The sequence below is a fragment of the Camelina sativa genome, chromosome 15 (genome assembly GCF_030686135.1).
Source record: "Camelina sativa cultivar CO46 ecotype springtype chromosome 15, ASM3068613v1".
Classification (NCBI taxonomy): Eukaryota; Viridiplantae; Streptophyta; class Magnoliopsida; order Brassicales; family Brassicaceae; genus Camelina; species Camelina sativa.
In genome coordinates, this window is record NC_141894.1 from 6,413,195 (window position 1) to 6,424,685 (window position 11,491).

The 11,491-nt window shown below is 35.5% G+C and overlaps 2 protein-coding genes across 4 annotated transcripts; both read right to left on the reverse strand.

The window, feature by feature from the left end:
- Nucleotides 1-1,068: 1,068 nt before the first annotated feature.
- LOC104745707 (pentatricopeptide repeat-containing protein At3g14330) lies at nucleotides 1,069-4,459 on the reverse strand. 3 transcript variants are annotated; one of them, XM_087489465.1, is made up of 3 exons: nucleotides 4,262-4,459; nucleotides 3,726-3,763; nucleotides 1,069-3,578 (listed from the first exon to the last, which is right to left on the reverse strand). In XM_087489465.1, the coding sequence occupies exons 1-3, from the start codon at nucleotides 4,402-4,404 to the stop codon at nucleotides 1,615-1,617; spliced, it is 2,145 nt and encodes a 714-aa protein (XP_087345591.1). In that variant the 5' UTR covers nucleotides 4,405-4,459; the 3' UTR covers nucleotides 1,069-1,614. The 3 variants fall into 3 exon arrangements, with proteins under 3 accessions (XP_087345591.1, XP_087345590.1, XP_019092577.1); XM_087489464.1 differs by lacking the exon at nucleotides 4,262-4,459 and having other exon boundaries at nucleotides 1,069-1,509; nucleotides 1,607-3,578; nucleotides 3,697-3,819; XM_019237032.2 differs by lacking the exon at nucleotides 4,262-4,459 and having other exon boundaries at nucleotides 3,697-4,138.
- Nucleotides 4,460-4,657: 198 nt separating this feature from the next.
- LOC104745708 (protein STRUBBELIG-RECEPTOR FAMILY 7) lies at nucleotides 4,658-9,362 on the reverse strand. The gene is made up of 16 exons (XM_010467023.3): nucleotides 8,896-9,362; nucleotides 8,211-8,343; nucleotides 8,057-8,128; nucleotides 7,891-7,956; nucleotides 7,732-7,803; nucleotides 7,574-7,642; nucleotides 7,413-7,484; nucleotides 7,251-7,316; nucleotides 7,099-7,161; nucleotides 6,682-7,013; nucleotides 6,308-6,597; nucleotides 5,949-6,220; nucleotides 5,750-5,882; nucleotides 5,535-5,668; nucleotides 5,288-5,444; nucleotides 4,658-5,189 (listed from the first exon to the last, which is right to left on the reverse strand). Exons 1-16 carry the CDS (start codon nucleotides 8,996-8,998, stop codon nucleotides 5,058-5,060), a joined length of 2,166 nt encoding a protein of 721 aa, XP_010465325.1. The 5' UTR covers nucleotides 8,999-9,362; the 3' UTR covers nucleotides 4,658-5,057.
- Between the last annotated feature and the right edge of the window lie 2,129 nt (nucleotides 9,363-11,491).

Here is an 11,491-nt window from a genome sequence, read left to right on the forward strand (position 1 = left end):
TCCAAACAAAAAACGCGGCGGAGCTGGGAATTCCAGTGGTAAGCACGAGAAAGCTGTAAATTAGTGCAAGACAAAATAGATCGTCGAAAATAGATTCCATCATGATCTTCAAGTCTCTCTTCAGCAAGAAAAAATAAAACACACAGATTGATCGTAGAAAAGCTCTTTACGATCTTCAAGTGTTTAGGTATATATATAATAACAACGTCACAAAGCTATATTCCAATCTGATTCCAATTAGGATTTGCGTAGATACATTTTGACGCGTACTTGAGTTATAGATATATTACCCACTATGTAACGAAAGAGTCGGCTTGACCTACAGGCTTTGGCCCGTTTTGTCATCTTTACTTCACCTCCATCAGCAAATATGTTCACATAAGTAATAATTGTCCAAAAAGGTTTAGTTTCAAGCTTTCCAAATTATGAAACAATTTTCACAATTTTAAATTGTGGAAATCATGAAGATAGAATGTTTCCTTAATTATTTTAGCAAGAATCGAGCAGGCAGGCGGCAGCAATGGGAACAGACTAATTTAGCAATTTCCAAAACCAGTTTTCTTATTTTTCATAATCGTTTCCATGTTGACGTCAAAAAAAGAAGAGGAAACTTATGTGTTGAGTATATCCCAAGATCAAGAGTTCTATAAATAGAGTTTTTTCAAGAAATCTACAAGATCCCAAACCAGTTTGTTTCTTCAAACTTTATACAAGAGAAGAAAAAAAACCAATGGGTTCCACAAATATCTTTGTGACTTACTTTCTTGTATTTCTAATGGTTGTTTTGTTTCGTTGTCCACTTAGAAAGTTAAAACGATATAGAACCTTATGTGATTTCAACAACTTTTTGGGTAAGACCATCTTTATAGGGAAAACATGAAGGGTGTTCTTACTCCAAAAAAATAGAAAAATAATCAATAGTGGCTTAAAACACTTTTTTTAGTTTTTGATGTAGAATTGATTTTGGCTCAGTTCTAAGCTGACGTGGCAAAGTGTGAATAGATACAAGTTTTTGCAAACAATTTTTTATAAATTAAAAAAGATCTGATTGAGAATATATAGAATAAATTTAGACATTAAACTATATATTAATTAAATAAAATGTTTGTGTGCTTTAATTAAATAATATGTTTTTTTTTTTATCTTTAATGTTTTTGTTGTTTTATAAAAATAAGGTATCTTTAATTTTAAGTATCCGCCAGTCTGATAATGATTCCAACTTCCAACTGTCAGAGATATCATCCCAAGTTTATAATTGACATCTATGTCTGCCTCCATGTCTAGTTGCTTCGTAGAAGCATACTCTTATCACTCCTACCGTCGCTGGTAAATCACGGTCACTGTCCATGCCGAACAAGAAAGACTGTTTCTCTTTAATATGTCCAATCAGTTGCATTGCTTCCGGTTTCAGAATTCCTACTCTCCAACAATGGTTGAGCACGTTGGTTTCTTGTGGCAGCAAATTTAAGCACTTGGCGGCCTTATCACCTTCCGCTATCATCAAAAAGCCTTACAAACAGAACACAATGACCAGTTACAAACCTTGTTCGTTCTACAACTTCAGTCTTTTAGATTCCTCTACTACTCGTTGCAAATAGAATAATACCTCACCAGTCACCAATAATCTTTACATGAGCAGATCCCAGCAACAAAATGGTGGAATCGCTTCGTGTCTCTAAGGACTATGACTCTCCCAGTTACTTGCGATACAATCTTCATCCATGAATGACAGTCTGCACATACTCTGAGATTCTTGGTAACTCTTAGAGGAACCCCTTCACCTGTGTGAATCAGGGAGTAGGTTGTCGCAAGTCTCTCGCTGTGTCCACAAACCCAATTGGCCTTAGTTTCTTCATCAACATCATGAAGCACTACGCTCGTATCAGGAGCGTAACCGGATTTAGCAATTGCTTCCTGTAGTTCTGTCCATACTTTCTTATACTCATCTGAACTACGAAACTCATATCCACCTCCAGCAACAAAGATTTGAATCTTATCTTTAACCTGTACCCAACTGCAACCAGCTTCCTTTTTGATCCCTCTTTGTCTCATCATCTCTCGGATCTTATCCACATTATCCCACATCTTCGCATCAGCATAAATGTTAGAAACCATAACATAATTTCCAGGATTACGAGGTTCAAGAACAAACAACTCCTTGGCTGCAACCTCTCCCACTGAAACATTCCCATGGAGCCTACAAGAGTTAAGCAGTGATCCCCAAACGGATGCACTTGGCTTAAACGGCATTGTTTCTACTATCTTAACTGCTTCTTCGATTTCACCAGCTCGGCCCAAGATATCAACCAAACAAGCATAATGCTCCAAGGCAGGTGAAACTCCGAACTCAGTTTTCATGCGTTTAAACAAACTTAAACCATACTCAGTGAACCCTGTATCACTACACCCAGATAACAAAGCAACAAACGTAACCCCATCTGGTGCAACACCTGACTCAATCATCCAATCAAACAGATTCATCTCTTCTTCAATATATCCATTGATTGCATAACAGTTTAGCATCGTGTTCCATGAAGTCAAATCCTTATCTAACAACATACCATCAAAGACTCTCCGAGAATACTCAACCTCACCACACTTACCATACATATCCATCAATGAATTAAGCAACGGAACATCAGGTTTCCTCTCTTTAGATTTAAGAATCTGTGCATGAATCTCTTTCCCAGTGAGAAGAGCAGCTACACGTGAACAAGCAGGCAATATCGTCGTCAAAGTCGCCCAACTAAACCCAATCATCTCTTCCTGCATCTTTCTAAACAGATGAAACATCTCATGAACCCGAGCTTTCTTACTAAGCACCGAAATCAAAGAATTCCAAGTAACGATATTTCTCTCAGACATTCCATCGAACACCTTGCGTGCATCATCGAATGAGCCACGTTCCATGTAAAACTTCAAGAGCACATTATACACAACCTGATCAACCTTCTCCTTCCGTTTCACAATCTGACCATGGATTCCTCTACCAACCCTAAGCTCTTTTAAACTAACGCAAGCTTTCAACGCAACGGAAATCGAAAAATTCCCAGGTTGGATGAAACTACACAACATATTAACATACACAAGCAAAGCATCTCGTGGTGATCCGTTTCGAGAATACCCAATCGCCATAGCCGCCCATACTTTCTCAGTAAGTAGTGTTGAATCGGTGACATCGTCGAATATTTTCCGAGCTAGATCTAATCGGCGACAAACCGAGAAAAGGGTTATGAGTTTACTAAGCAATTTGGGATTTTGACGGAGATTAGGGTTTTTGAGAATCAAAGAAGAGATTTTGAGGCCATGGTGGAGTGATTTAGCTGAGATACATGCGTGAAGAAGGTCTGTGTAGGCCTCTGGAGTGGAGGAGAGATTCGACGGTGAAGATGATGATGATGACTTCTCTATCGATGTTACAGCTTCGTCGAGTTTAGTTGATTTAGAGAGACCTGAATTGAGTTCTAAAGGCTTTGAGAAGGTGGATTGTCTCAATGGGATTTGTAAGAATTTAGTATGGGTGATGATACGTTGAGCCACCAGTGGAGTAAGATAAGCTTGTGAAGTGGTTATAACATCTGCAAGTTTTTTTTTTTAAATATCATTGGAAACACTTTAACCATTGCAATGCACAAAGCTTTGTAACAACATCATCAACATTAAAATTTGAATCTTTTATCAAAAACGTAAACGTACCTAAAGAAGCCATTGAAAATTCATTCAGCTCACGAGTAAGAGAAGGAGACAATTCGAATTATCTTCTCTGTGTCACAACCAGAACAATTACGCTGTAATCCTCTGTTGACTGTGTGTGATCGTAGAGACGAGACAGAGAAGGGAGTTGGAGATGGATAAGCCACAAAATGGGCCTTCTAAGCTTTGGGCTTTTGAGTTCATTTTAATGTATACATTATGTTTTTTATTGGAGGCCCAAAATAAAATTCGAAGAAGCAAATTACAATGCATATTGATATTCTAGCAGGAAACGAAAACCATAAATAAAACATCACCGGTCAGAGGATGATGTATCGTCGCCGCTAGATCCTGTTTGAGAGCCATCAACTTTTTTCTCGACCTCTCTTCTTTTGTGTTCTATCTCTTCTTTCCCTTTTTTAATCCTCTCCCTAATCTCTTCCTCCTATATGCATTAGAAGACTTTCATAATCACTATAATTTCGTTACAAACAAACAATAAAAATCTTGAAATATTCTCAACTTAATTTAGTGGGTTGAATAGGCCACGATGTTTTGAGTTACATTGTCAAGTGCTTTAGCGTCGGGAAGTTTCGAACCATGAACACCAGCTCGGTTCGAAGCTTTTCCAACCATCGTCCTCACTCCATCATACCGACCATCACACTTTCCGACGCTTCCCACAGATCTCCACCACTTTCCTATCATCATTCTTTCTTCTGGTTTTCACTACTTTCACCTAATTTTACAAGGGTTCCTGTATAGAGTATATGCTTTTTATTAACAAGTGAGGTGTGCATTACTATAGTGGAACTGCCAGCCACGTGTTATAAACTTTTCCACGTGTCATTAAAGTGTTTACGGTTCCCTCTTCGTCTTTCTTTATTAATCCGTTTATGAAACACGACCGTTTCTGTTTAAGCTTCTTCATTCAAATATAGCAGCAGCACATAGTATCTTGAAATTTTATTAACAGTAAAATAATTTATTCAAACAAAATTTTAAAAAAATTACAATGGAAAAATACCGTCTTCGATCGGGGACTCACAAAAGGGAATGGTTTTTGTTCATCATATTGGAATCTAAAAAAAAAGCTACAAATTACAAACATACATGGGAGTGTACAATGCATGAAGGGGGGTAGTTGTTGTTGTTGTTGTTTGTTATTCTCTCATCAGATTTATGAAACCAAAAAAAAAAAAAAAAAGGGGTTTTGTTTTTGTTTTTGTTTTTGTTTTTGTTTTGTCTGTCTCTCTCTGTTGTCACTTGTTGTCGTCCGTCTCCGAATCCGAGCAGACATGAAAAAAGAGGGCCAATTTTTATGTTTTTTGTTTGGCTCTCTCTTTCTCTCAGGGTAAAATAATTTACATGTAATCATTGGCGCCAGAGCTACCGGACCCGACTCCAACAGTTCTTTTGCTCATGTTAGCTCTCTGCACCAACACTACCAACGCTTGCACCACTTCAGACATCGGTGGTCTGAACTCTGGCTCAGGCTGTCACAGAAATAAACACCATTTACATTCAGATTTTCATTTCTTCAGATCATCATCATCATCATCATCACATTTTATTAATATAAATGATTGATTACCTGGACGCAAAGGGCGATAACATCTGCAAATCGGGAGAGGGATTTAACAGGGTAAAGCCCTTTGAGTGCTGGATCAACCATTTTCCCCAATGCATCTATGTCGTGAAGCTGTGGTGTTGCCCATCTCACCAATGACTGCTCTGATCTTGACCTTGTGCTGTAACACACAACAATCCACCAGTTCAGACACCGTCAAGAAAGTGATCAGTTTTATCAGGCAACCAAGAGATATGGATCGTAATGGTACCTGTCAAATGGTTTCCTTCCGGTTAAAAGCTCAAGCATCACTACTCCAAAACTGTAAACATCGCTCTTCAAAGAGTACTGGCCTGACATTGAAGTTTCTGGTGCGCTGTATCCTTCATCGTTTTGGTTCAGTAGCTGCACAATATAATCGAATGTTAAGGAACAAGTTCCATAAAAGCAAATATACTAAGAGTTAATAGTCTATAGTCTATATACCTCATTTGCAGTGGGGAGGAAGCTAGCGAGACCTGAGTCTGATAGGTGTGGATTCAGCTCTGAGTCAAGTAATATATTTGCTGATTTGATGTTCTTGTGGACTATAGATGGTGAGCAAACTTCATGCAAGTACCTGCAACAACACCATAAGACTGCTATATAACGAGCAATAATATGACTGAGATGTCTAGAGACTTACTCCAATGCACGCGCAGTGCCAAGAGCAATCTTGACACGGGGATTCCATATCAACGGTTTGCTTTCCTCTTCCGCAAGATGTAAGAAGTCATGCAATGAGCCGTTTCTGTGGAACTCATAGACCACCAAATGTTGCCCGTGTTCAGAACAGTAACCATCAAGCTTTGTGACATTTTCGTGATCCAAATGCGCGATTTTCGATACTATTTCGGTAAAATCATCAGCTGTGTCAGTGGGAAGCGCAGAAGAGTCAATCTTCTTCACAGCAAGTACCTATTAGAATCAAAACAATATCTCAGCGGCAGAATATTATGAACATTGTGCTGTTACAAGTAAAAAGGATTATGTAAAGTTTAATACCTTTCCATCATCAAATTGAGCTCTGTATACTCTTCCAAATGTCCCTTCACCGAGAAGATTATCTACGCTGAAACTGTTGGTAGCTATTTGAAGATCTGCAACCGTATAGGTGTTTACATTTGAAGGAACAACAACAGCAGCTTTCTTTGCAACAATTGGTTTTCTCATTGTTGAATCATCATCGTCAAACGACTTATGTCGCTCAGCTGGTGGAGGGCGTAGATTCATCGACAATGAAGTATCCAGTTTCTTTGTCTCAACTAATGGTGGATTCTGTACAGACTTATTCTCTGCAGCCACATGATTACAAAGTTAGAAAAAACCATATGATCATATAATGTATATTCTTTTTTGACAAATAAATTTGTTATTACCTTGATGGAATTCATTTGAAGCTAGTACAATGGGTTGGTTAATGTTACTATCAGTCTTTTCAATGTCCGTGGGTGATGATGACCTCTTTGATCTTTTTCTCTTGATCAAGAAGAAAACTATGACTGCTGCTACAATTATCAATGAAATGACTATTCCTGCTATTCCACCAGCTCCAATCCCTGATTTCTTGGACTCCTTGCTACTACTACTGGAATCACCATTGGACCGGGTTTCACGGTTACCGGATTTCGGAGTAGGTGTTTTACTGATCGGAGGCGTACCAGGAGGTGGTGGAGGTGCAGGCCCAGAAGTGAATAAATTGCCATCTTTTCTGTTTCCAAGATCATTCAGGAGGAAAATAATTAGTGAGATTAGAAAAAGATCCAAGAACATAAGAAAGTAACGTAAAAACTTACTGCAAGTTAATGCCTTTCAAAGAATCAGGGACCCAGCCTGTGAATCTATTGTTTGCAATATTCCTGAGGAAGAAGCATTCAGAAAGAACAACATTCAAGAGGTGTTTACAGGTGATAAAGTCCTGAAAAATGGATAAGCTTAAGTTACTCACAGATTCTCAAGAGGAAGGGTGGCTAGGATATCGATGGTGCCTGAGAACTGATTGTTCTGAAGATAACTGTGAAGTTCAGTAAAGACAATGTCAGTATTAAACTGGTTTACTTACAGAGAGCTTTTTTTCAATACATTGAGACCTACTTAAAAGAAGTCTTACATTGATTTTGCACTTGTAAGAAAGCTACAGGTATTGGGGAGAGACCCTGTGATAGCATTGGAAGAGAGGTCCCTGAAAACATACATGGGAAATGTCAAGACATCTGTTATCAACTAATCAAGTTTCTCAACTGATTCAACTCATGGAAAAAACGATCTTACAAGATAGAGAGAGAGGTAAGTTTCGTGAAGTCGATAGCTAGTTGCTTTAACTGGTTGTGAGCAAGATTGCTGGACAAAACCAATAAAGAGCATTAAATAACCAAACCAATCTTTCTCCAATAGTAGATGTCTGATGATAAATAATTTGAAGAACTTACAGGTACTTGAGAGGAGCCATTAGAGAAATGGAATATTGAGCAGATCCAGTGAACTGGTTATTAGCAAGATTCCTAGACAAATTTCAGAAATTTATCTACTTGCAAACACACAAAGAAACTTGTAAGAAACATGTAACAGAGAGAATCATCAAAACTTACAATCGCTCCAAGTTTGGAGGAAGCTGATACGGCAAATCACCTCCAAGGTTATTGTTGCTTAGATCACTGCAGGTTTTATTAAAAAGAACAATCCATGATTGTAAGCCACACCACCAAATACACAAAAGCAAAAAACTTTGGTGATATCACGGAAGATGAAACTTACAACTCAGTAACAGAAGTCAATTTATCAAGCATATATCCAAGTGATCCAGAAAGTCCAAGACCTGGTAACTTTCTGCAAATAGGTAATGCATTAATAAAAGCATGATAACAACAAACAATAAGTGATATTTAATGTTTGTACAAAAGTCATTTACATTTGAGTAATTCGTAAACCAGAGCAAGTTACGCCTTTCCAGTTTTGGCCACAAGGATCACCTCCTGATGCTGTCCATTGTGATAGCTGTCCTGGAGAATTCATGGAGTTGAACATGGTATTCAAGGCAGAAGCTGCACATATTGAGAGAACCACAAGACCATTAGTGAACTATTTCCAAACATAATAGATTGAAATCAGAATTTGTTTTTGTCGGTTCCTTGAAGCAGATCCCAAGATTTGATATCATTGAAGATTTTATGAAGTAGATAATATTGATAGAAGTTAAATTTTCCTGTTTAATTGAAGGAATGCTTAAGACTGAACCCACAAAAAAAAAAGAAAAAAAAAACAACCCAGAAAAGGGAAGAAGCACACAAAGAAAGGAACCAAAACAAAAAACATAAAGTGGGTGGAAAAGGAAAAAGGTTCAAGATTTGGGTGTGAGAAAAAAGGAAAAAACATTTGGTCGAAAACAAAACCTGTTTTGAAGAAAAGAACAATATGAAGGAAATCAAAAGTTGTGGAAGAAACAAAAACCCAGAATCATCCATAAAAACAAAAACTAAGATGGATTAAAAAAAACTGAAAAGATCGAGACTTTTTTTTGGAAGAAATTAGAAGAAAAAAGAACACAGTGGAGGATTTTAAGAAGAAGAAGAAGAAGAAGTAAAAAAAAAACTCACTATCTGATGCATCTGTAGCTCCAAGGATGAAACTTGGCTCAAACCAAACAATGCAGAGTAAAAGCAGAGCCAAAACTACCACCCGACGATTCTCAGTCATCATCTTCTTCCTCCTTCTTCTCTCTCTTCTCTCTCTTCTCTCTCTCTCTCTCTAAAAGCAGATGAGACAGAAGAAAACCCAAATGGCAAAAACCCAAAATCTGGTTTTGTTAAATTTTTCTTCTGAGATTTTTTTATTATTTAATTTAATAGTAGTTTTTATTATTATTATTATTTCAGGATAAATTTATTTTTGGTTAGCTCAGATACTACATATTACTGTTTCAGCCATAAGACGAATTTATCGAGTAAAGCTGGCAAGCACGATTTGCTATTTTAACTTAAGAAGAATCCAAGAAGAACCATTGAAATAGTAGTAGTAGGCTTCGTCGCTTTGCTTTACATTTTTTTTTTTCTTCCATATATACAATTACTAATTTTTATTTAATAAAAAAAATTTCTTTTTATAATGAGAGGTAATCCGGAGTTTTATTAGTATCTGATAACAGGATAAGTACAGCGGTTAAGTAGTCCATTCACCGAGTTTTTAATGGGTTTAAACCATATTACCATCTCAACTAGATAAACTAAACGAGGCATGACTTGATTAGCAGCAAAGTTCAAAATTTTGTGTATTACATTGAACTTATTTTTCTCATTGAGTATTAAATATAACTTTAGTAGTGGCGATATTTGTTAATCATTTTGCAAAATGTTTAAGAGTTTGCGGATTCTGTTTTTCTTATGTGAATTTGATGGTTTCTTAAATTATATTTATAGAAAATAATTCTAATCTATAAATTAATATAGAGCTTTGACGATATAAAAAAAAATGAATAATTTATTCAAAATAATTTCAAGTTTAAGTTAAAGTGATTTATAAATTTTAGTCGCATGAAAACTACTAAACCACCGCGACTTTATTTTACATTAAATAGTGTTGGGTTTTTTTTAAGTTTGGCTCTTAATATATTAAATTTTCTTTTAATTTTGTCCATCAAATGTTGTTAAAAACAATTAATCTTGGTTGGTGTATCATGGTTATGCTCTCTGACGCATTGTCTTTCTTGGTTTTTATGCATTTCTCTCATTCCCACAAATTACAAAGAAAATAAAAATTCAAAATATATATACTACAAATTAAATAATAGCTACCTGTAGTTTTCATAAGGCCTACGCGCTTTTAAAGGTTGTATTGTATATTCTTCTTTCTTTTCTGTATTTTAATATATACTTTTTTCAGCTTATAACTTACATTTTTTCTGTGAATGACAATGTCATATACTGAATTAAGTTTTATGGCAAGAAAAAAAAAACAAGCTTTCTTACAGTATAGATTACTTTGAAGATTGGTTATGATTGGGTCATTGCATCATTGCTTTGAAGAATTATGCTTTGAAGGATTAATTACTTTCCCTTCACATCTAAGTGGACTATATATAAAAAAAGGAAACTGAGTGAAAAAGTGAATTGTTTTTTACTAAATAAAAAAGTGAGTTTGTTTGTGCAGCAAAAAGGTAAGTTGTTTTGTTTGTGAATTAAAAAAAACATGTGGGTAAAATATGAGTAAGTGACAAACACTAATGTCGCAATTATGGGTATTTAAGGTAGTAGTAATTAATAGTAAAACCATCTTAAAGAAACTCACGAGATTCCTGTAGCGCAAATATGACATTTTCTATTAAGGAGACAGATATAATTGCAAGCAATTTGATTATACGTATATGAGAAAAGTTAAGTTAGCAAAAAAACCTATTTATTTCGACCATACATCCTAAAACGTTATTAAGCGATTTTTTATATGCCAATCATTTCGTTAACTTACAAATTATTGTCAAACAAAAAGTTACAATCATCGATAATCAATCATTTAGTTTAGATTATCCCAATATGAATGAACTATCAGTTTGGTTAAAACGTGTTAATCGGTCATTGTACGTGGTTCACCTCTAATCTCCCTTAGTGTCTTCGTTGAATATTTCTTCGTGTTCCTTCGCTTTCTTATCAATTTAATTATTTAACTTGCCCTCTTCGTATTTGACCGGCGAAAAATATACGTGTTTGGATACTAGTTTTTTAACGCACCGACGAGACCAAACAAAACAAAAAATGAAACGGGGGTTTTCAATTAAGCATTTTGGAATTATAGTAGTGTTTTGCCCAACAAAATAAAATAAAATTTATAGTAGTGCATGTTTTTGATATACTAATTTATTGCCGACTTCTGTACCTATATTTTCATACTAATTCATTTATCATAGTAAATGGTGTATTAAATTTAGACAATACTAGTTTTTAGTTAGAAATCCATAAAGTTGTATACGATTTACTACAAATCCCGGTTAGACTTTTTTTTTTAAAGATGCCCACATAAATGCTAATAATTTAAATATTGTTAAACTGCTTAGTTAATAGTACTCCCTCTGTATCATAATACTTGATGTTTTAGAATTTTTACATGAATTAAGAAAAACATTTAATGTTTAGCAATAAATGTATTCTTCATTTATAATAACATATTTTTATAATTATTAACTAATAATATTTCATCAAATTT

What these genes read in the sequence shown, in the direction of transcription:
- LOC104745707 (XM_087489465.1), bottom strand. Translation starts at nt 4,404, where the DNA reads ATGATGATAGGAAAGTGGTGGAGATCTGTGGGAAGCGTCGGAAAGTGT. An exon ending in CCCGACGCTAAAGCACTTGA is followed by an intron (nt 3,764 to 4,261) that starts CAATGTAACTCA and finishes GTTGTGACACAG; the next exon opens with AGAAGATAATTCGAATTGTC. An exon ending in TCTCCTTCTCTTACTCGTGA is followed by an intron (nt 3,579 to 3,725) that starts GCTGAATGAATT and finishes AAAAACTTGCAG; the next exon opens with ATGTTATAACCACTTCACAA.
- LOC104745708 (XM_010467023.3), bottom strand. Translation starts at nt 8,998, where the DNA reads ATGATGACTGAGAATCGTCGGGTGGTAGTTTTGGCTCTGCTTTTACTC. An exon ending in TCCTCCCCACTGCAAATGAG is followed by an intron (nt 5,669 to 5,749) that starts GTATATAGACTA and finishes TATATTGTGCAG; the next exon opens with CTACTGAACCAAAACGATGA. An exon ending in GGAAGGAAACCATTTGACAG is followed by an intron (nt 5,445 to 5,534) that starts GTACCATTACGA and finishes TGTGTGTTACAG; the next exon opens with CACAAGGTCAAGATCAGAGC.